The 27926-nt window shown below is 44.6% G+C and overlaps 1 protein-coding gene across 1 annotated transcript; it reads left to right on the forward strand.

Moving 5' to 3' along the window:
- The first annotated feature begins 425 nt into the window (after positions 1-425).
- Positions 426-23794, forward strand: LOC138796009 (aminopeptidase NAALADL1-like). Its single transcript, XM_069975865.1, has 19 exons — positions 426-735; positions 5008-5180; positions 5550-5671; positions 6031-6150; positions 6890-7079; positions 7166-7259; positions 7481-7579; positions 8165-8250; positions 9554-9673; positions 9757-9842; positions 10488-10551; positions 12782-12849; positions 13925-14013; positions 14265-14355; positions 16825-16906; positions 17106-17276; positions 20792-20879; positions 21639-21731; positions 22718-23794. Exons 1-19 carry the CDS (start codon positions 533-535, stop codon positions 22899-22901), a joined length of 2223 nt encoding a protein of 740 aa, XP_069831966.1. The 5' UTR covers positions 426-532; the 3' UTR covers positions 22902-23794.
- Positions 23795-27926: the final 4132 nt, after the last annotated feature.

The following is a 27926-nucleotide window of genomic DNA, read 5'->3' on the forward strand; positions in this document are numbered from 1 at the left end:
GACTCTTATCAGTAAACTAAATTTAGGCGACACATTCCCTTTAAACGGGTTTCCTTGTACATCAAGTTTCTTTGGACCTTGCCATCATTAAAATTGATTCCATTTTAGAAGCAGTCCTGTATTATGGGTACCATTCACATGATTAGGGATTGGCTGCAATACCAAACACAACCATTAGACAAGGGTGGCGCTGTTTTGGTAAAATACAATGCTTTGTTCTGATCTTGGAGATACTCTTTAAGGACATCTCAGATGGGCCATAGTTCATGTTTTAGTGTCTATTTTATGGATTAATAAAATAATTATCTCTCGAAGAGTTAGCTCAATTTCCTTCTCTACCAATGTGCAAAGGGCATTCACTAGGGATGGGACCCAGGATGGAATACAGATAATCTTTAACCATGTTCCTAATGGATAATATGACTATGGCCTCCTTATCTCTGCTGATCTGCTGAGGAGATCTGCGCACGGGGCTGGTGTAGAAGGTTTATAACTAGAGGAGCACATGAGACATCTCTGAGGCTGAGGCACCATGAATTGGTGGAAGGTGACCGGCTTTGCCTTCGGGGCCGCGGTGATACTAGCCATCGGACTCTTGATCGGCCATTTTGCTATTCCGGGTGATCCGGAGCCGGTGCCGCAGTGGGTGAAGGATCTTGCCCAAGATCTCGATGAACAATTTATAGACCAGTTCATGAAAGAAGTGAATAGTGAGAACATCAAGGAGAATCTAAGGTGAGACCCAACAGTCCCTGATCCCATCTGCTTCTTGTGTGGACTTATTAGGTTTTATCTGGTCTTACTCTTTGGAGTGGCTGTTTGAGGCTAAATGACGGCCGTTATTTCATAATGAGGGACATTACCTGTACAATACTGGCTGTCATAATGAAATAACGGCCAAAAAAATGGACGTTGTGGGAACGTAGCATTATTCTGGTGTGTTATCTATTATGATATATAATTTCTTAGTGTTATTGTTATAAGTTAGAGATACAAGTACTATGTATTGTGGTTACTCCATTGGATATAATAACAATGAAACAATGATATATGTGTAAGCAGGGGCATAGCTAGGGGTTCAGCCTAGGGGGGACGAGTGAGTCTCTGTGGGCCCCAACCAATTATGTTACCCATAGGGAACCTCAGTAGATGACAATGCTTTCTGAATAATAAAGGGTATTTTCTACTACATTATTCATAGTGAACAGGGACTGAGAACAGTGGAAAAGACTTTCTATATTTCTCATATATAACCATGGAAAAATTAAAGTAGTTATCCAGCATTGCAAAAACATAGCTGCCTTTTTCCAGAAACAGCGCCACTCTCCTCCAAAGCTTGGATGTGGTAGTGCAGCTCAGTTCCACTAAAAGAATAGAACCAAGTAGTAATACCACAAACAACATAGAGGAAGCTGTGGCGCTGTTTTTGTTTTCTAATTAGCCATCCATCCATTCTTCTATCTCTTTATCTCATATCTATCTGTCTATTGACCAGCATGAGGACTACACCATAGCTGATGGTCAATGACCAAATAGGCAACACCCAACGGGGATAGCCGCAGCACCAATAGAGTAAATGTATAGTACAAATGCTGGGTAATAACGATAAATAGTCCCATGGGGTTCAAGGCAACTATACTAAATAACCTATATACAAAAAAGCCAGACTACTGCAACATAATAAAATGGAATAATTACTTTACTAACCCATAGAAACAATACATGACAATACATTAAATAAGTAGGAGAAATCAGCCCCGATAATCCTGGTGTACAGGGTATATGAGAACAGCCAATTTATGGCTCCATGTAGTATTTAGACCCAATTGTAGCCCTCATATAGTTCGCAGGGTCCCTCTATGCTCTCATATAGTAAAAAGGCCACCATCTCTACCCTAACATAGTAGATTACCCCCCTTGTTCCTCCATATAGAAGATAGACCCTCCCTGTGCACCCCAATATAGTAGTCAGGCCCCTCTGTACCTTCATATTGAAATTCAGCTTCTCTGTGCCTCCATATAGTAGTTAGGGCTTCTGTGTCTCAATATAGTAATTATTTCCCTCTGTTTCCATGTGGTAGTAGTTAGGGCTCTCTGTGCCTTCATATAGAAGTTAGACTCCCCCTGTGCATCTATATAGTATTAAGACCTCTCTGCGGAGGCAATGACAACCCCCCTCCCCCCCCCCAAAAAAAGGCGTAGTAACCTCAATGAAGGCATCCCCTCCAGCACCATCTCATGTAGATAATCCCCCTGGTATGTATTCCCCATGCAGCCACCCCCTTTCCCAGTAGTAATCTCCCTGGTAATCCTCCTGGTGGTTAGACACCACCACCACCACTACTGCGAGTAGACTGTACCTACAAATTAGGTACCCCCTTTTCAGTTAGCCAGCACATCCCATAGCCCAACCCCCATAGATAACATCCTTCCCAGGAGTTAGGGCCCTATTACACGGGACGATTATCGTTTGAAAAATCATTAAATCGTTCCAATTTAAACGATAATCGTTCTATGTAATTGCAGGCAACGATCGAAAAATCATTGGTATGTCGTTGATCGTTGATTTAGATCTGAACCTAAAATTATCGTTAATCGTTCGCTGTAATTCCACGTTCGTTCGCTCAAGTTCCGCATTTTTTCACTAATCGTTAAGTGTAATAGCACATTGTCCATTGTTTTTCTGGGATCAGAAGGAGCAAACGATCATAGTAACGATCGCAATAACGATCATAGTAACGATCATAACTAACGATTATCGTTCTGTGTAATATGGTGAATGATTTCATGTTAACGATAAACAATCTCGTAAATCGTTAGTATTTAATCGTTAAAAATCGCTCAGTGTAATAGGACCCTTAGCCCCACCCATCCACAAAGATAACATCCTTCCCAGGAGGTAGCCCCACCCACCCACATAGGTCTCCTCCTCTATAACTAAGGGGGGGGGAAGCCATACTTACCTGCTGTGTGGTTGCAGTACTGTATTCTTCTGATGGCAAGTCTCTCCCTGCTCTCTGAGCGCATGAGTGACATCACTCTTTCTGCCACAACAGTGTTTGGCAGGGTGGAGAGCCAATGCTTTCCTCGCCTTGTCAATCATCCTGCTGCATTCAACTGTATGTTCCCCTCGCATACAAGCGCATACAGCTAAATGGTCAGACACAACATTCAGTAGCCATGTGGGCCCCCCAGGAGCACTGGTTGCTGGCCAGGGGCACCCTGCACCATCCCCTCCCCAGCGTGTATGTCAGTAATGACGAATAAAGCCTAGCCTGAGACTGGACCCGGTGAGTGCGGCATTCATTTTCCTGAAGTAGAAGTATTACAGTAGTTATATTCTTGTACATAGGAGCAGTATTATAGTGGTTATATTCTTGTATATAGGGAGCAGTATTATAGTAGTTATAGTCTTGTATATAGGAGCAGTATTATAGTAGTTATATTCCTGTATATAGGAGCAGTATTATAGTAGTTATGGTTCAGGGAAGAAACAGAGTGCTGCACCTCACACCTATGGCTGATACTAGTGCCGCTAGGCTAAATAAAAAACACATCAGAATTTTGTGTATGAATTGATCAAGCCATACTGCCCCATGTACCTCGTGCCGGTATCTGATACACATGGGTCCCTACACTAAGTCCACACCGTGCCAGTCAGTGGCCACCAACCCCGCAGGCGTGCACAGTCAGGGAACGGGGGCCATGGGACGGCCCTGCGACCCCCATGCCACAGGACCAGACCCAAAAACACCACACCAGAACCCGGCCAGCACCGCCGGCGCCGGAGTTCGTGTTTTGCAATTCTCCCTCTCTGAACAGCTCGCACTCCTTTATAAGACCCACATGACCAAAATTAGCAGGATATGTCTGTGCTCACATGTCTGGACCCTATGTTTTCCCCATTCTGTGAGAGCAGCAATGGTAAGTGTAATACCATATCCATACTTGTGTCGTTTGGGGGCAGCCTTCCCCGCCGGTGGTGCTGGCTGGGTTTTGGTGGGGCTTTTTGGGTCTGGTCCTGTGACATTGGGGTTGCAGGGCCGTTCCATGGCCTCCCTTCCCTGCATGTGCACGCTTTGCGGGGTTGGCGGTCGCTGACCGACACGGTGTGGAGTTAGCGTAGGGACCCGTGTGGACCAGAGAACCTGCGCGGTGGTACACGGGGCAATATGGCTTGATAATTCATATACAGACACTCTGGTGTTGATTTTTAATATAGGCCTAGCGGCATTAGTATCAGCCATAGATGGGATGTGCAGCCGTTCCATTCTCTCCAGTTCGTATTATAGTAGTTATATTCTTGTATATAGGACCAGTATTATAGTAGTTATATTCTTGTATATAGGACCAGTATTATAGTAGTTATATTCTTGTATATAGGGGCAGTATTATAGTAGTTATATTCTTGTATATTGGAGGCAGTATTATAGTAGTTATATTCCTGTATATAGGAGCAGTACTATAGAAGTTATATTCTTGTATATAGGACCAGTATTATAGTAGTTATATTCTTGTATATAGGGAGCAGTATTACAGTAGTTATATTCTTGTACATAGGAGCAGTATTATAGCAGTTATATTCTTGTATATAGGGGGCAGTATTATAGTAGTGATATTCTTGTATATAGGAGCAGTGTTATAGTGATTATATTCTTGTATATAGAGGCAGTATTATAGTATATTCCTGTATATAGGAGCAGTGTTATCGTAGTTATATTCTTGTATATAGGAGCAGTATTATAGTAGTTATATTCTTGTATATAGAAGCAGTTTCATAGTAGTTATAGTCTTGTGCATAGGGCCACATAAAACATGCTGCATATTAACTTACACATCTTGTTGGACACCTCTTGGTTGGTTTATGTTACACTCAAAACGTGAACAAAATGTTTTGTGCAGTTTGGCACATGTAAACCACATCCTTTTTTAGACACAATTCAGCTAATAAGTGAGGGGCAAAAAGTGTCTAAAACATATAAAATCTGTCACATTCATATTCACCAGGATACTGTCCCAGAAGCCACATGTAGCCACAAGTGCCGCCGATGAAGTGCTGGTGCAGTGGCTGCTGTCTCGCTGGACTGATCCAAAGTCGGGTCTAGATGAAGCCAAGGAGGAACGGTATCACGTGTTCCTGTCATTTCCAGATGAGAAGAATCCAAACACTGTCAAAGTTTGTAAGTTGAAGTGTCATACATACCAAACGTAGAAGCCTTAAAGGGGTTTTCTGTATCAACAACATTGATGACCTCTCCTTAGCAATTTGGCTGGCAAGGGGACCTCCGTTACTTGATTGTGTCATTAATAAGAACAAATGGCCAAAACCCCTAATTTTTAATAACCATTGCTACAGGGTGGTTGTTGTCAGTCACTGAAAGTTACGCGCACTCTTTTGGCTTTAGAAGATATACGATAGCCAGTGCTTTAGTGCTACATTTCCTTTCCGGTGCAATCAGACTCATTTGGAGGAATTTCTTTTTATTGTTTATTATATTGGTCACTTAAAAATGTATTTGTTATGGTGTCTCATTCTTTTTTGTGCACAGTGGGCCAAGATGGTAGCCTCAAGTTCTCATCTCAAGAAACAGAGTCCCAGCTTACAGATGACCAGAAAGATCCAAACATTTTACAGCCATTTCTCGCGTTTGCACCCAATGGTACTGCAAAGGTGAGCTTGGGATGTGAGGCCAGCTATCGGGCCTCCTGCTAACTTAGCTTAGAAGAGGAGTAAGATGGAAAAGAGTAACACATGACTGAGGAATCTGACTACACTCAGGGCTTATTTGTAGTCTGTAACCATGGAAATGCATAGGAGTCATATACACAAAACAATAGGATATTTTTTTTAACAAGGGTATTTAATAATTTTACTTGTAGTAGAGCAACATCTTAACTTTATTAGTAATATGAATGACATCACAGGTCTTGTTTTGTACACTGTACATACATAGGCTTTTCCATAGGCGGATATCACATTACATAGGACGTCCCCAGTCTTCACTATCTGTTCTTCTTCTTATTTTTCAGGGAAATCTTGTATATGCTAATCAGGGCAGGATAAGTGATTTTCAACATCTGAATGGGACAATGAATCTTGAAGGGACCATTGCCATTGTACGCTATGGGGGCATAGGCCGTGTAAATAAGGTAAGATAGCTGAATGCGTTCATATATTTTGTTGTATGATATTAAGATGTTACTATGCTGATTAGAGTATTCCCTATTACACCAACAGATATCTGACAGATTTTTTAAGCCAAAGACAGGAATAGATTTGAAAAGAGGAGAAATCCCAGTCTTTCCTTTATGCCCTGATCTCTTTTTATAGTCTGTTCCTGGCTTTGGCTATTGGTGTCAGTGTCGGACTGGGGTATCTGGGGCCCACCAGAGGAAATGATCCTGGGGGTCCACTAATGAAGAACAAAGGGGAAACGACATGTCAGTGAATGTTAGTGCAGGTTCTAAAGCTGGGGGCCCACCGGAACATCCTCTGGTCCTCTGGTGGGCCAGTCTGTCATTGGTTGGTGTAATATGGCCCTTAGGGTACATAGATATAGTTGGGGGTGGTGGCAGGGGGTTACTTGCTCTGGGTACAGCTAGGTGGAGGAAAGCACTATGCAGCTTTCTTCTATTCTCTTCCCTTTTAGAACCTAGATTCTGCGTCCCCCTGGCTCTCCTGTCTTTTCTGCAGTTACAGCAGCCGGAGCTTCTTACTGGCTGTTGTAACTCGATCCAGACATTGTGTCTGATAGGCCTTCCCAAACTTCAGCAGCCGCACGCTCAGGTTAGGATGAATTCGAGCATGCTTGAAGCTTGCTCAACTCTAATAAGGAATTGTATAAAGTTTTTGCAGCAAAGCTAACTTTATATTATTACGGCTTTTTAGGCAATAAATGCTGCCAAATTTGGAGTCATTGGAGTAATAATATACACTGATCCAAAAGACATAAATGATGGAATAACCAATCCGAATGACACCTACCCCTACTCCTGGTATATGCCCCCATCTGGTGTAGAGCGGGGTTCATTCAAGGAGAATTTTGGAGACCAACTCACTCCCTACTACCCAGCTAAAGGTAATGGTGTGATGAAGCTGGGAGGCTGCGGGGCATTGACTTCACCATTTTTAATCTTATCCTTCATTCTTTCACATGTTTTTTAGAGTTTACATACAGAATCCCGGAGTCGGAGATACAAGGCATTTCCCATATTCCAGCACAGCCTATTGGTTTTGAAGATGCGCGAATGCTGATTTGGTAATGGAGACACTTACAATTCTTTATTGTATAGATATGTTATGTATAGTACATTGCTCTTTAAACATGTGATATTTCGCTAAATATTGGTCAAAAAATTGGTGGATGAAATTTGGGTACTCCCCATTAGCTCCATGGGGCATCATTGCATATTCATGGTATTCTTCAGCATCTAGAACCTTTACTGTTCTTGTAATTGTGGTTATTTACACTTTCTGTAGCCAACTGAATGGACCAAGTGCTCCCGCAAGCTGGCAAGGAGCTCTAGGATGTACCTATAACACTGGGCCTGGCTTCCGGGCAGGGAATTACGGTAACAGGTATTGCACATTGTTCTATTGGTGTTGTCTGAGGACTGTGTGAAATGAGAGTCAATGGGAGTAGACTAAAACTATATAGAAATAGAGTGGGACCATGTCTCTAGTTGTCTTAATGCAACTTGGACTATGAGGGGGTTGTCAAAATATTTTTTTTTTTTTTCGTAAAGGCAAATGATGACATGGGGGGTGGGTGGCCCATAATAGAACCCCCCAGATTGTTATTATAGACCACCACTATGGGGCCTGTGGTGGGAAGGAGCCCCAGCACCGTGGTCTCTTTACAGTCTTTCCCTACATGGCACCTTACCAGTCCAATTGGGGAGGAACTGCATTAGAGCTTTATTTAAGTGCGCCAACCAGATAGCCGGGATCACTAATGTAAAGAGACAACCTAGGGAATGAAGCGCTAAGCTAGTACTGCACCCTGTTCATTCTAAGGATCTGTGATGGTCCCAAAGTTTGGATTCCTAGCGTTATGCCATCACCTTATAAGATAGGAATATTCCAGTAGACTTGTCTCTTTAAGGCATAAGACCTGTTATACAACATGGCTATAATGCCATCATCTCCTTTTATCTTTTTCAGTGAAGTACAAGTTAATGTTTACAACACTCGTACAATCCGATCTTCAGCAAACGTGATGGGGATGATCAGAGGAGCCGTAGAGCCAGGTGAGACTATCGTAACATGGGAATGAGTCATTGAGGTTGTAAAATATATAACAACTAACCAGCTAGGATAAGAGAGATGACAGGCCCCTGTACTACATGGGGACACTGGGTGCAGGGATAAGAGAGATTAGAGGCCCCTGTACTACATGGGGACACTGGGTGCAGGGATAAGAGAGTTGACAGGCCCCTGTACTACACGGGGACACTGGGTGCAGGGATAAGAGAGATGACAGACCCCTGTACTACATGGGGACACTGGGTGCAGGGATAAGAGAGATGACAGGCCCCTGTACTACACGGGGACAGTGGGTGCAGGGATAAGAGAGATGACAGGCCCCTGTACTACACGGGGACACTGGGTGCAGGGATAAGAGAGATGACAGGCCCCTGTACTACACGGGGACACTGGGTGCAGGGATAAGAGAGATGACAGGCCCCTGTACTACACGGGGACACTGGGTGCAGGGATAAGAGAGATGACAGGCCCCTGTACTACACGGGGACACTGGGTGCAGGGATAAGAGAGATGACAGGCCCCTGTACTACACGGGGACACTGGGTGCAGGTATAGGAGAGATGACAGACCCCTGTACTACACGGGGACACTGGGTGCAGGGATAAGAGAGATTACAGGCCCCTGTACTACACGGGGACACTGGGTGCAGGGATAAGAGAGATGACAGGCCCCTGTACTACACGGTGGCACTGGGTGCAGGGATAAGAGAGATTAGAGGCCTCTGTACTACACGGGGACACTGGGTGCAGGGATAAGAGAGATGACAGGCTCCTGTACTACACGGGGACACTGGGTGCAGGGATAAGAGAGATGACCGGCCCCTGTACTACATGGGGACACTGGGTGCAGGGATAAGAGAGATGACAGGCCCCTGTACTACACGGGGACACTGGGTGCAGGGATAAGAGAGATGACAGGCCACTGTACTACACGGGGACACTGGGTGCAGGGATAAGAGAGATGACAGGCCCCTGTACTACATGGGGACACTGGGTGCAGGGATAAGAGATGACAGACCCCTGTGCTACACGGGGACACTGGGTGCAGGGATAGGAGAGATGACGGCCCCTGTACTACACGGGGACACTGGGTGCAGGGATAAGAGAGATGACAGGCCACTGTACTACATGGGGACACTGGGTGCAGGGATAAGAGAGATGACAGGCCCCTGTACTACACGGGGACACTGGGTGCAGGGATAAGAGAGATGACCGGCCCCTGTACTACATGGGGACACTGGGGGCAGGGATAAAATATTAGTTATTAACAACAATTCTCTGTATCCAGACAGGTATGTTATATATGGCAACCACAGAGACAGCTGGGTACACGGAGCCATTGACCCAAGCAGTGGGACGGCAGTCATGATGGAGATAACCAGAATTTTGGGCACCAAGCTGAAAAGTGGTACAGTACTCCCAATCTTCTCAATGTCCCCTGGCTTCTGAAGATTAATAATGGCGCTGTGGTAATATTGTGACCTGTTTTAGGTACATGGCGACCTCGAAGAACCATCATTTTTGGCAGCTGGGGAGCAGAAGAGTTTGGACTTATTGGCTCAACTGAGTTTGCTGAGGTATTAAGATACTTGTTTAGGTATAATGGACAAAAAGCATATAGGTGCACTCACCGACCCCCCCCCCCCCCCCCCCCCACTGATTGTTTGACACCTTTCCCACTTGTCTACACTGCTCCTAGAGCCAGAGTCAAACTTTTACAAATGATCCCTGTGTTACATCATGGCACCCAGCCGGAAAGCTACATCTCCCAGCATGCATTTTTAACCCTGAAAAATCTGCTCAAAAGTCAGGGGTCGTCTTATACGCCATAGTGGCTGCTACGGAGCCCGCCACATCGGGGTGCCTGGTGCCCTGCAATATCCCTGGTTAGCCGTTCAGGAACTTTGTCCTGAATCTGGCTAACCAGGGATGGTTTATACTATAGCCGGGCCCCCCACTACACAGGGGCCTCACACTGCAAGCTGTAACGCATCTTCGCTCCCCCTCCCATCCCTCACCCTGTTTGAGGCTCAGCTTCATTCATATTCATAATCTCCGCCTGCTGTCATTTGTTATATCTATCCAAAAGCTGTAAAACCTTCCTGACCCCCTCCTGCAACTATTTTAATTCCACTACCATATATATATATATATATATATATATATATATATTTATTATATATATATATATAGTAACTGTGATGTTTTTACTTACATTTTAGGATTACTACAGCAAATTAAAGGATAGAACTGTGGCCTATATCAATGTGGACATCTCCGTATTTGGTGAGGTTAACAATAATCCTAATCAGACATCATCCGCACGGACTGTATGAAATAAGGGAATGGGAAGTCTTTCAGGTTTTACAACGTTAAAGGGGTAGTGCGGCGAAAAAGGTTTTTCCCCATTCCCTCTCTCCTCTATAATATACATTGGTAGCAAATTCCTGCCCCTTACTCCACTTTCCCCGATACCACTGGTACCGGAAGTGGCTGAAACAGGATGATCTTACAGCCCCGGGCGCCATTTTGGGTCGAGACTTAGGGCCGATACGTCATGATCCGGGGCTTTCCTGGGGCTCCTGGGCACCCCCCCCTGCCTTGGCACGCCTCCTTTGTGCTCTGCTATTGGTTAGCCTCTATCACAGTAGTTCCACTACTATTAGAACTGCAAGTCCCAGCGCACCTGATGGCAACACACTGAACTGACATGTGTATGGCCATCGGGTCCGCTGGGACTTGCAGTTCTAATAGTAGTAACATTGCTGTAGATAGCGCGGCAGGGTAAAGCAGGTCATACACTGGACTGACAGTCTACGACCTGATTTACCCTGCCGCGCATTACTCCAGATACACCTACATGTGCCGCTGTTCCCCATACTATACGGTATACACTCTGTATCTCCATGGGGAGAGGGCAGCCCCTGGAGTTGACCCCGCAGTGCCCCGGCCCCGGACAGCCCAGACGCGAACACCCCTCTGCAGTGCACACCCCTCTGCCCGGCTCCGTTATCCACCCCCTGCAGTGCACACCCTCTGCCCGACTCCGTTATCCACCCCCTGCAGTGCACACCCTCTGCCCGGCTCCGTTATCCACCCCCTGCAGTGCACACCCCTCTGCCCGACTCCGTTATCCACCCCCCGCAGTGCACACCCCTCTGCCCGGCTCCGTTATCCACCCCCCGCAGTGCACACCCCTCTGCCCGGCTCCGTTATCCACCCCCCGCAGTGCACACCCCTCTGCCCGACTCCGTTATCCACCCCCCGCAGTGCACACCCCTCTGCCCGGCTCCGTTATCCACCCCCTGCAGTGCTCACCCCTCTGCCCGGCTCCGTTATCCACCCCCTGCAGTGCACACCCCTCTGCCCGGCTCCGTTATCCACCCCCTGCAGTGCACACCCCTCTGCCTGGCTCCGTTATCCACCCCCTGCAGTGCACACCCCTCTGCCGGGCTCCGTTATCCCCCCCCCCCCCCCCCCCCCGCAGTGCACACCTCTCTGCCCGGCTCTGTTATCCACCCCCCACCCGGCTCTGTTATCCACCCCCCGCAGTGCACACCCCTCTGCCGGGCTCTGTTATCCACCCCCCGCAGTGCACACCCCTCTGCCCGGCTCTGTTATCCACCCCCGCAGTGCACACGCCTCTGCCTGGCTCCGCTATCCACCCCCTGCAGTGCACACCCCTCTGCCCAGCTCCGTTATCCACCCCCTGCAGTGCACACCCCTCTGCCCGGCTCCGTTATCCATCCTCCGCAGTGCACACCCCTCTGCCCGGCTCCATTATCCACCCCCCTGACTGCAGCTACCGGGACAGCCCAGCAGCAACCACCCCTCTGCCCTGCTCCATTATCCACCTCCCAGGAGGAGCAGAGAGCATCGGCGGGGTGCTCTGAGCTGTGGCCCCACAATCACGGGGGTGCAGTGGCCGGAGGCGGGCGGTGAGCAGCGCCGACAGCTCCCGAGCCTGGACATACTGAGCCCATCTGCCACTCCTGCTGACCGGCAGACGGGCTCATTGAGTCCGGGGTTCATTTAAAAATCTATATAACTTTCTGACACCAGTTGATTTGGAAACAAAAATTCTTCAGTCTTCCAGTACTTATCAGCTGCTGTATGTCCTGCAGCAAGTGGTGTATTCTTTCCAGTCTGACACAGTGCTCTCTGCTGCCACCGCTGTCGATGTCAGAAACTGTCCAGAGCAAATCCCCATAGAAAACCTCTCCTGCTCTGGACAGTTCCTGACATGGACAAAGGGGGCAGTAGAGAGTATTGTGTCAGACTGGAGAGAATACACCACTTCCTGCAGGACATACACCAGTTAATAAGTACTGGAAGACTTGAGATTTTCAAATAGAAATAATTTACAAATCTGTATAACTTTCTGACATCGGTCAATTTAAAAAAAAAAAAAGATATTTTTTGTCTGGAGTATCTTCTTTTAATCCTACAAGTTGCAGATGGTACTGGTTCATTACAAAGGAACATAACAACAATTGTAATTATTTTCTTATTTCAGCAAATGCAACTCTGAGAGTTCAGGGGACTCCTCCGGCACAAGGTGTGGTTTTTGCTGCGTCTAAACAGGTAACTCCAGAGTATGTGAACTCATCTTTTCCCTGCGGGAGCCCAGATGACAGCTAGGCTCTGTTCACATTAAACAGACTCTGTCAGTAGGTTTATGGTGTCCTATCTCAGGGTATCATAAACTAGTGACAGAGAAGCTGAACAGAATGATGTATCACTCACATTGTTTTGTGCAGCTGAGTCAGAGATATCCTCCTGAATAACATAGACAAAAAGTAGTCCTCTCCATTATGTGCATGAGACCAGTAGTCCTGGATATTCATGAGAAACAGAAAACTCCGCCCCCTAGCTGCTGATTGGCAGTTATCTATCCGTGCTGTGTATAGTCAGTCACCTGTCAATCAGCAGCGGGGGGAGGGGTTGTAGCAAAAATCCCATTCTCCTGCATATTAGGAGAATGGCTGAAGAGGATGATGTAAGTAATAGACCGATCTGTTCAGTATTTCTGTAACTAGTTTATGCTGCCTTCATTTAGGGCGGCATAAACCTAGTAACAGATTCCCTTGAAAGATTGCGTGTGGTATTACAACACAGTCCCATTCACTATAATAGAACTGAGCTGCAAAACCTACACCCAAACTGAGAACAAGATAGGTGCTGTTTCTGGGAGAAAGCAGCCATGTTAACGCTATTGAGCTCAGTCTGCAGCAGAACCCTGATAAACCAAATGGAGTCAACATCCCTTGAATTCCTTCTTCTCTATGCAATACATCACAACATGGTTCTGCTATTCAGTGTGAATAGAGCCATATACATTAGATGTGGAAAGGCTAAACTCAAAAATTTCAGACTGTCTAATAGTGCTCTCTGCTGCCACCTCTGGATAGTTCCTGTCAGGGACAGAGCAGGAGAGGTTTTCTATTGGGATTTGCTGCTGCTCTAGACAGTTCCTGACATGGACAGAGGTGGCAGCAGAGAGTATTGTACAGAGAATATACCACTTCCTGCAGGACATACAGCAGCTGATAAGTACTGGAAGACTGGAGATTTTTAAATAGCAGTAATTTAGAAACCCGTATAACTTTCTGACATGTCTGAAGTATGTCTTTGAACTCTTTGTTCTTCTTTGCCCCAGGTAAGAACCCCAAACAATGATCTGACAGTGTATGATAACTGGAAACGTCACTCCAACCGCACCAGCCCACAATATGGCGTCATTCCTCGGTGAGTTCTCCATCCCCATGTATCTTTGATCAGTTATTACATCATATAACTTAAAGGGGGTATCTGAAGATTAAAAGTGAGGATGATTAGCTGATTGGTGGAGGTCCGACTGGTGGGCCCCCTGCTGACCAATACAATGGAGTACACTTGTCCTCCATACAGTAACACTGCTACAGTACCAGGTATAATGACACTAATATAAAGTATGGGTTGTATTACTGTACATTAACTGTATATTACTCTACCTGTAGAATTGGAACCCTGGGAATCGGCAGTGACTACGCCCCATTTCTACACTACTTGGGGATAACATGTATGGATATTGCCTACACCTATGACACGGTAAATACAGTTAGATAAATTATAGCAGCCTTCTGCTGAATAATAAACTTTGTATAAGATGCCAAGTGGGCTATAGAAAGATATGAGCACATCTCTGGATTTCAGTATTACAGGAACGTTTACAGTATGTCTTCACTCATCTATCCCGCAAATCCAAATACAGTATCTTTACTGTACAAGTAATAAGTAACTCTGCCCTCATGCACAAGAATATAACTACTATAATACTGCTCCCTATATACAAGAATATAAGTACTATAATACTGCTCCTATATACAAGAATATAACTACTATAATACTGCTCCTATATACAATACTATAACTACTATAATACTGCTCCTATGTACAAGAATATAACTACTATAATACTGCTCCTATATACAAGAATATAACTACTATAATACTGCTCCTATGTACAAGAATATAACTACTATAATACTGCCTCCTATATACAAGAATATAACTACTATAATACTGCTCCTATATACAATACTATAACTACTATAATACTGCTCCTATGTACAAGAATATAACTACTATAATACTGCTCCTATATACAGTAATATAACTACTATAATACTGCTCCTATATACAAGAATATAACTACTATAATACTGCTCCCTATATACAAGAATATAACTACTATAATACTGCTCCCTATATACAAGAATATAACTACTATAATACTGCTCCCTATATACAAGAATATATCTACTATAATACTGCCCCTATATACAAGAATATATCTACTATAATACTGCTCCTATATACAAGAATATAACTACTATAATACTGCCCCTATATACAAGAATATATCTACTATAATACTGCTCCTATATACAAGAATATAACTACTATAATACTGCTCCTATATACAAGAATATAACTACTATAATACTGCTCCTATATACAGGAATATAACTACTATAATACAGGTCCTATATACAAGAATATAACTACTATAATACTGCTCCTATATACAAGACTATAACTACTATAATACCGCTCCTATATACAAGACTATAACTACTATAATACTGCTCCTATGTACAAGAATATAACTACTATAATTCTGCTCCTATATACAATAATATAACTACTATAATATGCACAAGCCAAAAAGACAGAAATGGCTGCACATCGCACCCATGGCTGACACGAAAGCTTATTCAGCTACATTTAAAACCAACATCAGAAGTTAGTATATAATTTGGCCAAACCATATTGCCTCATGTACCACGTGCAGGTCTTCTGATACACATGAGTCCCTAACTAAAAAACATCACCGTGCCGGTCACTTGTGTTGCTTGGCGTCCACTTTTTCCGCGGGTGGCGCCTGCGGGGTTCGGGGGGGGCCCTTTAGGGTCTGGTCCTGTGACAATGGGGTTGCAGGGCCATTCCGTGGCCCCCCTTCTCTGCTTGCGCACGTTTTGCGGGGATTGTGGTCGCTGACCGGCACAGTGATGTTTTTTGGTTAGGGACTCATGTGTATCAGAAGACCTGCACGTGGTACATGAGGCAATATGGTTTGGCCAAATTATATACTAACTTCTGATGTTGGTTTTAAATGTAGCTGAATAAGCTTTCGTGTTGGCCATGGGTGCGATGTGCAGCCATTTCTGTCTTTTTGGCTTGTGCATATTTTATGTATTCTGTCCCTTTTTTCATTGTGGCTAGCACTCGTGCTTTGTAAGACCCATGTGATCCAAATTAGCAGGAAGCACCTGTGTACATAAGGGGAGGATCTCCTAGTATTCTCCCATTCTACCTGCAGAGGAATGGAGAGAGAGGTAAGAGCTTGTTCACACTTCTGTTGCTTGGCATCCACTTTTTCCGCGGGTGGCGCCTGCGGGGTTCGGGGGGGGGGGGCCCTTTAGGGTCTGGTCCTTTGACAATGGGGTTGCAGGGCCATTCCGTGGCCCCCCTTCTCTGCTTGCGCACGTTTTGCGGGGATTATGGTCGCTGACCGGCACAGTGATGTTTTTTGGTTAGGGACTCATGTGTATCAGAAGACCTGCACGTGGTACATGAGGCAATATGGTTTGGCCAAATAATATACTAACTTCTGATGTTGGTTTTAAATGTAGCTGAATAAGCTTTCGTGTCGGCCATGGGTGCGATGTGCAGCCATTTCTGTCTTTTTGGCTTGTGCATATAACTACTATAATACTGCTTCTATATACAAGAATATAACTACTATAATACTGCTCCTATATACAAGAATATAACTACTATAATTCTGCTCCTATATACAATAATATAACTACTATAATATTGCTTCTATATACAAGAATATAACTACTACAATACTGCTCCTATATACAAGAATATAACTACTTTAATACTGCCCCTATATACAAGAATATACAGTAACTACTATAATACTGCCCCTATATTTGAGAATATAACTCCTACAAAGCAAGTATTACTCGCTGGGTATATTGACTTTTTCCTCTTTGAATCCTGCAGGCAGTGACGTCGGCTCGCATATATCCTGCCTACCACACGGCATTTGACACTTTCGATTATACATCTAAATATATAGATCCAGGTAAATCTGAGCTGCTAGTGAAGTGTTCCTTCTATCCCCCTCGGAGTGATATTTCTCTGTTCTTTCTCTGAGATGAAGGTGCTGAACAGGGCGCTCCCCTGTGACACCTGAGATTAGTAGAGTAATGGATAAGTACACCTTTAAGGAATTACTCTCATCACAGGCCTGTATGGCATATCCTTGTGTTTCCTATGTGTAGGCTTTACCAGCCATCAGACGGTGGCCCGCACTGCCGGTAATGTCCTGCTGCGGCTGTCAGACAGTCTCATCCTGCCACTGGGGGCCAGAGACTATGGAGAGACATTGGATGGGTATTATGAGCAAGCACAAACCTTCCAGACCAATCTCAACAAGAAGAACATCTCCCTAGGTAACACCGGCACTATATCACCATTTTTGTGCTATGGCAAAGGGATTTGATTGGTTTATTAATCCATTTTAGTATGTAAATCAATGACTTCTCAATGACTTCACAGACTTCTCCTATGTCGTCTTTTCACATAAGAAGATAATTTTAGTGCATTTCCCCTTTAAACCAACTCTGTATCCACAATCTGTCCCCCCCCCCCCCCCAAACCTCTTGTACCTTCGGATAGCTGCTTTTAATCCAAGATCTGTCCTGCGGTCCGTTCGGCAGGTGATGCAGTTATTGTCCTAAAAAACAACTTTTAAACTTGCAGCCCTGTGGTAAACCGGCGTGGCCTAGAGTACCCATGCCCTAGGATTACGACACCCCTCCGTCCCTCCTTCCTACCCTCTTTACCATAAGGAATTCTACCCCAGGTAGGATTTCTCCTATTCACTCCTGAACACTGAACATGTGTCGGATCCTTAAGGCACCTGTGCAGCGTTCAGACAGGTGATGAATAGGAGAAATGCTGCCCAGGGGCGTTCCTAATGGTGAAGAGAGTGGGGAGGAGGGATGGAGAGGCGGTGCAAGGTTAGAGCACAGACACTCTAGGCCACACCAATCTGACACAAGGCTGCAAGTTTAAAAGTTGTTTTTTAGGACAATGACTGCATCACCTGCCGAATGGACCCCAGGGTAGATCTTGGATTAAAAGCAGCTATCTGATGGTACAGGCGGTTTGGAGAGCAGATAGTGGGTACAGAGTTGCTTTAAATAGCTAGTCATAGTTAGAATGTTGGGCACTGCTTCAGGAGGTGGCACCAATAAGTATTTGGGGGTCTGGTCTAGGGTATAATTTTTTTTTTTTTTTTTCTGGACTGACATCTAATAATTTAGTCTGTTGTCAAATGAATTAATAGGTCTTAGTTCTAATTCTTTTACAGCTCTGGGTTCTGATTAGTTTAAGAATCTAGACTGGTATATAGTTTAGGGGTGTTGTCTAGGGTCTGTATTCATTAAGGGGTATGAATTACTCTTGGGGCCTAGTCCAGGGTCTGATAAATATAGGGGTCTAGTCTGGGCTCGGATTAATTTAGGAATCTTGTCTGGGGTTTGATAAATTTAGGGGTCTCCTCTGGGGCCTTATTAATATGGGTGTGTAGTCTGGGGTCAGATTAAAACAGACCTGGTGTTGGGGCCTGAATACTTTAGAGATGTAGTCTAGGGTCTAGTTAATTTAGGAGTCTGGTCTGGGGTCTGATCAATTTATGGGTCTCCTCTGGGGCCTTATTAATTTGCGGGTCTAGTCTGAGTTGGAATAAACAGGTGCCTGGTCTGGGGTCTGAGTAGTTTAGACAACTAGTCTTGGGTCTGGTTAATTTAGAGGTCTGGTCTTAGGTCTAATTTATTTAGGGGTTTGGTCTGGGGTCTAATTTGTCTAATCTAGGGTGTGAGGTAATTTGGGGGTCTCATCTGATTAATTTAGAGGGTCTAGTCCAGGAGCTGAGCTCACTTCAAGGAGAGTGAGGACCGGCTGCTATGAGTAGCCAGGTCCTCCCTGTTAATGACGGGCAACCGCGATCCCGCGGCTGCCCGCCATTAACTGTTTCAATGCTGTAATCACAGCATTTAAATGTCAGTGACAGGAGCACAGCTCCTGTCACTGTTCGATCAGGACCCCCGCAGTGTAATGTGGGGGTCCTGATCTTTCTAACTGACTGCCGGAGGTCTCTTACCTCTTCCCCTGCAGTCAGATCAGCAATTAGTGCATTAAGTCTGTCACAGGCAGGCTCAGTGAAATGATCGCAGATAACACTGATCAATGCTATGCCTATGGCATAGCAATAATCAGTGTCAGTAATATAATGTACAGGATCTAAGTTATAGGCCCCTAGGGGGACTTAAAAAGTGGAAAAAGATAAAATAAAAAAAGTTTTTATAAATGTGTCCAAGCCCCTCCCCCAATAAAAGTTGAAAATCCTCCCCTTTCCTATTTTATAAATAAAGCACATAATAAGAATAAAATAAATAAACATATAATATACTGTAGCATGCATAATTGTCACATCTATTAAAATAAACCAATGCTGTTCCCGCACAGTAATAAAGTCATAAACAAAAGGCAGTAAAAAAACGGCAAGATTACGGATTTTTTTAATTACATTTTATATTTTAAAAAAAATTATAAAAAGTCATCAATACATCCAATAGATACAAATATGGTACTAATAAAAACTAGAGATCATGGCGCAAAAAATGACGCCCCATACAGCCCTGTAGGTGGAAAAATAAAAGCACATTTTTTCCCCAATTTCACCCCATAAATAATGTTTTGGGGGGTTTGTCATTCATTTTATGGTAGATTGAAAGATGCCATTACAAAGTACACCTGTTCCTGAAAAAAACAAGACCTTACTGGGCCCTATAGATGGAAAAATAAAGTTATGGCTATTAGAAGGCGAGGAGGAAAAAACTAAAACGCAAGACTGAAAATTGGCCCAGTTCTTAAGGGGTTAATAATATCGGGAGTCTGAGGTCTGGTCTGGAGTTTAAATACATTTTTGGGCCTTAATGAAACTAGGCATCTGTGGCCTTAATGATAATTGAGCACTAAAAAGATACAGTGGGGGAGATTTATCAAACATGGTGTAAAGTGAAACTGGCTCAGTTGCCCCTAGCAACCAATCAGATTCCACCTTTTATTCCTCACAGACTCTTTGGAAAATGAAAGGTGGAATCTGATTGGTTGCTAGGGGCAACTGAGCCAGTTTCACTTTACACCATGTTTGATAAATCTCCCCCAATGTGTAATATATCTTTGCGTTGCTAGTTATTACCTTATCCCTATACTAATAAGCGGAAGGGCACACTTGATGGCCTAGTTGTATTATATCTTTACCTGACTTGTCAGACAAGTGTGTCCTTCTTATAACCTTTATGTGGAGTTTGTAAATGTTCACACTTTGTGGACGAGGCCCATGCAGAGGTTTCCTGTGAGTTCCAGCCTTTTCCTGGGGATTTATTGAGAAAGTCTTAAAGGGGTACTCCAGCGATTTTTATTTTATTTTATTTTTTTTTCCTTTAAATCAACTAGTTTCAAAAAATGCTTATCAGCTGCTGTATGTCCTGCAGGAAGTGGTGTATTCTTTCAAGTCTGACACAGTGCTCTCTGCTGCCACCTCTGTCCATGTCGGGAACTGTCCAGAGCAGCAGCAAATCCCCATAGAAAACCTCTCCCGCTTGGACAGTTCCTGACATGGACAGAGGTGGCAGCAGAGAGCACTATGTCAGACTTCCTGCAGGACCTATAGCAGCTGATAAGTACTGGAAGACTGGAGATTTTTAAATAGAAGTAAATTACAAATCTATATATCTTTCTGAAACCAATTGATGTGAAAAGATTTACGCCAGAGTACCCTTTTAATTCTTTGCCTATACAATGGGTCAAATATCACCTATAACCTATGGTTGCGTCTTGATATAAAACATGACTCATAACTCTTTGACTTTGATATAGGAATTATTGTCTTTTATAGAGCCATTAAAATTGGCGATAGATCGGTTCAAGGCTGCTGCGGAGTCCTTGGAAGAGACCATAAAGAATCTAGCGGATACAGATAAGATGTAAGTGTCTTCAGAATGTAATACTCCTCTGTAATACTCCCTGTTCCCGTCCATCCATAGGACTTGTATGCCTGGTATTGCAGCCCTGGAACCATAGACCCCTTATATTTATTGAATGACCCCCACTGAATGCACATTCATACCATTTGTTCTTTATAGAAAACCCCTTGATTGCCATAGAGCCACATTCCAGTAATAGTTATTTGCACGCATTGGCTGTAATGGCCACTAGGGGCGCTGTTTTGCCACACTTCTGCTCAGTTATTTTATGTCAGTGTTGCAAATACAATACATACCACGCCGCCATCTTAGGACAGGAAATGAGTGTTTCTTCAGTAGGGGTCTGACCCCACTAAAGGGGCAGCATTGGTGCCCTTCATTGCTGTACATGTAGCTGGGTCTGGTACTAAAGCTTGGTCTAGGAGCTGGAACTGGAGGTGGCAAATCGTTCAGCAGGGGGTGTACCCCAACAATCAATTTGAACTGAAATATTTGCACCTTTAGAATTGTACTTTGTAAATATCTCCATGTTACTATACATATAATCCATTCTAAGGGTCCTGATTATCTAACAGATTTTTGCAGCCAAAGCCAGGAATGGATTTGAAAAGAGGAGAAAACTCAGTCTTATCTTTATTACCGGCTCTCTGTTAATAGTCTGTTCCTGGCTTTGGCTTCAATAATCTGTCAGATATCTGTGTGTAATAGGAACCTAATGCCCAGTGCCCACTGACATGCCTTCTCTGTCTATATTTCCAGGCCGCTGAAGATACGGATGATAAATGACCAGCTGATGCTTTTGGATAGATCCTTCCTAAATGATTTTGCTTTTCCTGGCCGACTCTACTTCAGGTACAATTGTCAGTAATATTAGTTCATATCGCCATGATGACTGTATGGGACCACCATGCCTTTCTAGTTAAATTATCATGTTTTAGGCCATGTTCACACAATGTAAGTTTTGAATGAATCACTGCTACTGTTGCCGATTCGCAACAATGGCGAGAAGTTCTCTATGGGGAGTTGCTCCTGCTCTGGACAGTTCTCGGACAGAGGTGGAGGTGGCAGCAGAGAGCACTGTGTCAGACTGGAAATAATACACCACTTCCTACAGGACATACAGCAGCTGATAAGTACTGGGAGACTAGAGATTTTTTAAATAGAACTAAATTACAAATCTATATAACTTTCTGAAACCAGCTGATTTGACAGAAAAATATTTTTTGCTTGAGTACCCCTTTAAAAGCCATTCATGCTCCACTAAGAATTCTGGGAACTCTGGTGACACCTTTTGATCCTATAAGGCCAGTTTCACACATACCGAATCGCAGCAGATTTCACACTGTAAATTTAGCAGTAAATTGGTACAGTTATGCACTATAACTGATTTTCATTCCACTGTGAGATTGTAGCCACATCCTACTTAACCCATCACCTGCTGGGCTTTAACAAGCTTATACATTACCTGCCCGTGCTCCCGCCTGCTTCTCTGACTCCAGGGTCACTGACCTGCTGCTCAGCAAATCAGTATTTGACTGCAACTCGGGGTCTTAGACCATGGGAATATACTGTATGCCGGGAACCTCTCCGGAAGGGAAGTTACCTCTGATCAGTGTCACCACAGGGCGGCTTTCCTTTCCTTTATTCTGATAAGACACATGCACATAGAGCCACAGATGTTTTTTTCTTAGATCTCTGCATGTCTGCGTGTCACGTATTACCTCTGATAACACACATGCACACAGAGCCATAGATGTAGATGTATGTAAGATGTCTATGTGTCATGTATTACCTCTGATAACCTCATACCTGCTCCCTTTCTTTTCTTTCATGTGTAGCCATGTCCTCTGGGCCACCCGCAGCTCCTCTGTGGCAACCTTCCCAGGCCTGGCTGATGCCTACCAGACGGCTGTTGAAAGCGACCTCGGACATGATTGGGATCAGGTCCATCGGCAGCTGACCATCGCCATCCAGGCTGTGGAGAACGCTGCGTCCACGCTAGAGACAGTCACCCAGTTATAAGATGGCAAAACCTCAGATATAACAGAAGACCCCCCACCCCCATGGTCTATGATCTGCTACATACACAGACTAACTTATCTTTAATATACAGATAGCCCATTCATCTGTGAACTGCATTGAAAGCCCACCCTTAAATATATTATAGTATTAGTTTTCTTTTTATCAAAAAAAAAATAATTTTTATTTTACTTTTTTGGGTGGTAATTAGAGATGAGCGAACCTGGAGCATGCTCAAGTCGATCCGAACCCGAACGTTCGGCAGTTGATTAGCGGTGGCTGCTGAAGTTGGATAAAGCCCTAAGGCTATGTGGAAAACATGGATATAGTCATTGGCTGTATCCATGTTTTCCAGACAACCTTAGAGCTTTATCCAAGTTCGAGTCGATCCGAACGATCGGGTTCGGATCGACTCGAACCCGGGTTCGGATCGACTCGAACCCGGAGCCGGTTCGCTCATCTCTAGTGGTAATGTCTCATTATTTTCCTGGCAGAGAGCTTGAACAGACAGAGTTAAAGGCCTGGTCTTTCAAAATGTCTCCCGCTATCCCCATGAGCTGCTGTACAGGAACCGCAGCACTTCTGCAAGAGATGCAGCAGTCTCCTCACTTCCCAGCAGGCACAGTGCCGTACATGAGGTAGTGGCCATACTTAGTATTGCACCTTGTCTCATTTTGTGATCCTGTAAAACTACTATGACTAAATGTATGAAATCCACCAAAATTCCTAAATGTCCTTGTTATATAAAGCCTTGGATGGATCAATAAACCTCTGTGCAATACAGCAATACATGGATAAAAAAGGGATGAATCTCTGATAACGCTATATCTCCTATATATCTGATTATCTTCTTTTTATCGGTGGTTTTATTGCTGGTTGTTCATTATCTTTCTATACTATGCTCTCTTTCTATGCTGTAATGGAAAATGTAATGAAAAATCACACCGCAGCCAATTGGATCACACATGGCTACACTGTAACTTGGGAGGACCAGACAAAACAACAGACAGAACACAGATACTCAGTGTACACACCTGAACCGTGATCGGTTATCACCCAAATATCAATGATCGATAGAAGTAGAAAACTCATTTTTGCATGACACATTTTGAGTGCATTTTGCAATACTGCCCTGTAACCACTAGATGGTACAATAACACATCCTAAGTTTTGATATACTTTTACAATACGCTTTTGATACTTGAAAGAACCAGCTTACCTATACATTACACCAGTACCTAAGGGTGTGTAAGCCAAGCCATCCAACATAGCATCAAGTCAGATATGCAGTGTTATATATAGTGATTTGTTATATAGTGTCTAGAATAAGGAAGAATATTCGATAACTCAAGGTAGCCATGCCGCAGCCTCTTCAGTGTTTGTAAATGTTCTGTACCTGTGACATAAACAGCATGAAGCTGTATACAGTGGGTGCAACATTGGGGTTTAGCATCCTGTGGTGCTATCATGGCCTGGGGAGGGGGTTCCTGGCATGCCTGGATTGTTGGTCATCTTACTACAATCTTTAATGAACATTATAGGGACCACCTGCACCCATGTCTTCTGTAGGTCTTCCCCAACCACAGCACCATCTTTCACCAGGACAATGAATGCTCCATGTCATTGGGTTAATAGGTAGTGGTTGAATGTTACTAAATGCCTCCCCGCAGTAGTGGATTATAATAGGTCCGTTTCGGACAGTAGCCCGGGGCCCAGGGCTCCTGGGGGGGCCCATGGCCACCCATGAAGAGTTATACCTTCAGTGGTGCATTGTCTCCTGGCTTCACTTCTGCCACGATTTGCAAAAACAATCGATGCTTTTTCCCCCACAATTTTACACAAATCATTATCTATCCTCTACTATGAACACGACACTAGTGCTGCCATAGTTAGGAGGGGGGGGGGGGCAGGCTTGTTGAACAGCCCGGGGCCTATTGTAGTATCCCAGAGCGTAATCCCTGTGGCTGGGCTGAGGATGGCACCTGTCAACAAGTGTTTTATTGTCTAAACTGTTATGTGTATTTCTTTGTACCCTGTAACTGGCAGGCAGAGATGGGTTACATGCTTTTCACTGCACACAACACACTACAGCGACATCTACTGACAGTAGTGGGAACTGCTCTAGGTAGTGTGGTAAGCTTAGGAAGTTGCTAGAAGGGGGTGGGATTATGCAGATAGGCCCCCTATATAAGGCTGGCTGTTGCAGAGCTTAGCTGAGACAGGAGACAAGAGAGAGGAGACAGGAGACTAGTGAGACAAGAGACTAGCTGTAGAGGGGATAACATCACCTCAGGAGATCACCACAGAGAGAGAAGCTGCTGAGGGGAACAAGGAGAAAGATCTTACACAGAGCAGCAAGAGAACAAACAGCTGGAGGTGAGAGAAAGAGACTCTGAGAGACAGTTTGTCAGGTGCCCCCTCAGGAAAGGGGCAGCACATATACAGTCAGTGGGAATCCTAAAGACAGACACCCTAAGTGGACTTGGCTGTAGGAGGGAGCAGAGTTAATGTAGGCCTCGGCACCCATCTTCCTGAAATTCGGGGGGTAAGCTTTACTAGGACCCCTGGATACCTCTGGGACCTGAAAGTTGTGGCCTAAGGCCCGACCCAGTAACCTAAGCAGGAAGCTCCCTAGCAGACAGGGAGGGATGACAGACTCAAGCACCATTAGGGAAGAGGTCCATAGGATCACCGTGCTCACCAGCGTCCCACACGTACTGACAGACCAGGATCTGAGGCAGATTCGTCTCTCCACACACCACCAGACTCTCCATAAGTACAGTAACCCAGTCAAAGCCGCCAGTATTCACCGCTGTGTGCCAAAAGACTGTATAACACCGGCAAGTCTACCAGTAAAGGAGTCATTGTTACACTGCCTCCCTCCTTGTCTCCCTGTTGTCCTGGTTATCTGCACCACACCACCATCAAGGGCCATTGTACCGGACAGCAGTATTTGGGGTTGGCCCCGGGGGAACTACAGGTCCGCACCATTGACCACCTTACACAAAGGTGCAGCCCCCTTCAGGAATCCCTGCAGTAGCCCACAGGAGAGAGAGAGCCCAGGGAAGCGCCAGAGAGTCCCCCTGTACCTGCAGAAGCCCTCGTGCCCACCTGTGACCGTGACAAGTTCCAGCCATCCTGCAGGTACAGCACACTCTTCCCCTGCAGCCCTCAGTGCATCCCCTCACAGAGGAGCTCAGCGCCACACTCAGGAGAGACTACTATCACCATCATCCTCTCCTCATTCCCCTCACTCTCTTCCCATTACCCCGGCTCGCTGCACTATGGTAAAGTTAATCCGCCCCTGCCTCCCTGTAATGACTGTGCCTAATCACTAGATGTCAGAACTTGGCTGGACCTATAGCAGTTTTCACTGCTTAACAGCAGCTCACAGTAATCAGATACCCCCAGGACTTACAGTTGAGTCAAACTATGTAGCAACCAAACATATATATATATATATATATATATATATATATATATATAGTCTATTAAAGGAGTAATCCACAGAAGTGGATCACAGTAAGAGATCAATGGGGATACAACCTCCGAACCCCCGGCAATCATTCCTATGGAGGTGCTAGAAAGACCCCAGTAAGCAGGAAGAGAGATGTACTCGTCTCTCTCCGGAACCGCCATAGGAATTAACAGAGCTGAGGGTCACATGCTGTAGCATGGCTCTATTCATAACACAGAAGCTGGGGGCCCATACAGAGATTGCCAGGGGGTTCGGAGGTTGTGATCTTGATCTTCATTTCTTCCAGGTAAGAACATAACTACTCCACCCAATAGATGTAACGCCCCAAAGAATAGAAATACAACACAAGGGCAAATACCAACATTAACATCTTAACAGCGGCCAATTTAGAGGCCATAAATGACATTAGTGTCGGCTATAATTTCTTTTTTCTCATTGTGGTGGTGATTTAGGGCTTGGCGGAGTGACAGTGCCCAAGGTCCAGATCCTGCATGTCAGGGCAGAGTATACGGGGCTGTTAATACCTATCTGCGCTCCGGGATAGTAGTAATAATTAAGCTCCGTAAATGTCGACTCAAAGTCCAGACAAGGGCGAGAACCAGATAAGAGCTGATAATAATCTGCCAGGTCCTCTACAATGCTGGAGTACGCCAATAGTCATCCTCACTCTTCCAGTCCAGTGACTTTAATAATCCCGAATTCTTTAGGGGGTCTCTACACGGAATGGTCTTCACTGCAGATAACTTAAGGGTCCCCTATTAATTTCAATGGGTGAGACGCAATATAATATGTCCTCAGCAATGATATAGCTACCCCACTGGCTTCCCATTATTGGAGGATCTGTTATCTCTCCAGATGAGACAACCTCTTAAAGCATGTAGCTACTTTCTATATTATTTAACGATTTCATCCACCTCCAATCTGTTCCCAATGTTTATGTTGCCTAAATCTATTATTGGATCAACTCAGCCTGAGGTCACTGATGAATCAGGAAGATAGCAGCACATTTATACTCATCGGTACAGAAGGAAGAAAAATACAAGGACAGATACATTTCCATGTTGGGCTAGGCACCTGGCTGCTACTTACCCTGCTAATTCCTGTACATTTTGATAGTGTCTTTCGTCAGGTGTTGCTCATCTCTAGTTATACTTATCTAATTGTAAGACCATGTACAGATAATACAGATTTTTACTTAATTATGTCTGGATGTGTAAAACTATAGAATTATTTTGTACTGATCCTGAGCTACAGTCTAAGTTACAGAACTGCACTGAAAATTCTGCAGGCTTTGCAGATGACCTTCTCTTCTTCCTTACTAACCCCACTCTCTCCCTAATTTACTCTGAATTAGCTAGATACCAGTCTCTGCTAAAATTAACCTACAAAAGTCTGAAGCCCTTAATATATTGCCTCTTTGTAACCCAATCTCTAGAGGAGTCTCTCCCCCTTTCATTTGGGAATACGCCTCTTAGTAAAGCCAGACAGCTAGCCCTGTGCCTGTGTGGTGGTTGGTTAGTTGCCAGGGGTGTTTAGGGTAACTTGGGCGC

Source organism: Dendropsophus ebraccatus, chromosome 6 (assembly GCF_027789765.1).
Source record: "Dendropsophus ebraccatus isolate aDenEbr1 chromosome 6, aDenEbr1.pat, whole genome shotgun sequence".
NCBI classification, from domain to species: domain Eukaryota; kingdom Metazoa; phylum Chordata; class Amphibia; order Anura; family Hylidae; genus Dendropsophus; species Dendropsophus ebraccatus.

Coding starts and splice junctions, on each gene's coding strand:
- LOC138796009 (XM_069975865.1), top strand. CDS start 533: ATGAATTGGTGGAAGGTGACCGGCTTTGCCTTCGGGGCCGCGGTGATA. Junction 5,672..6,030: donor CACCCAATGGTACTGCAAAG/GTGAGCTTGGGA, acceptor CTTATTTTTCAG/GGAAATCTTGTATATGCTAA. Junction 6,151..6,889: donor GCATAGGCCGTGTAAATAAG/GTAAGATAGCTG, acceptor ACGGCTTTTTAG/GCAATAAATGCTGCCAAATT.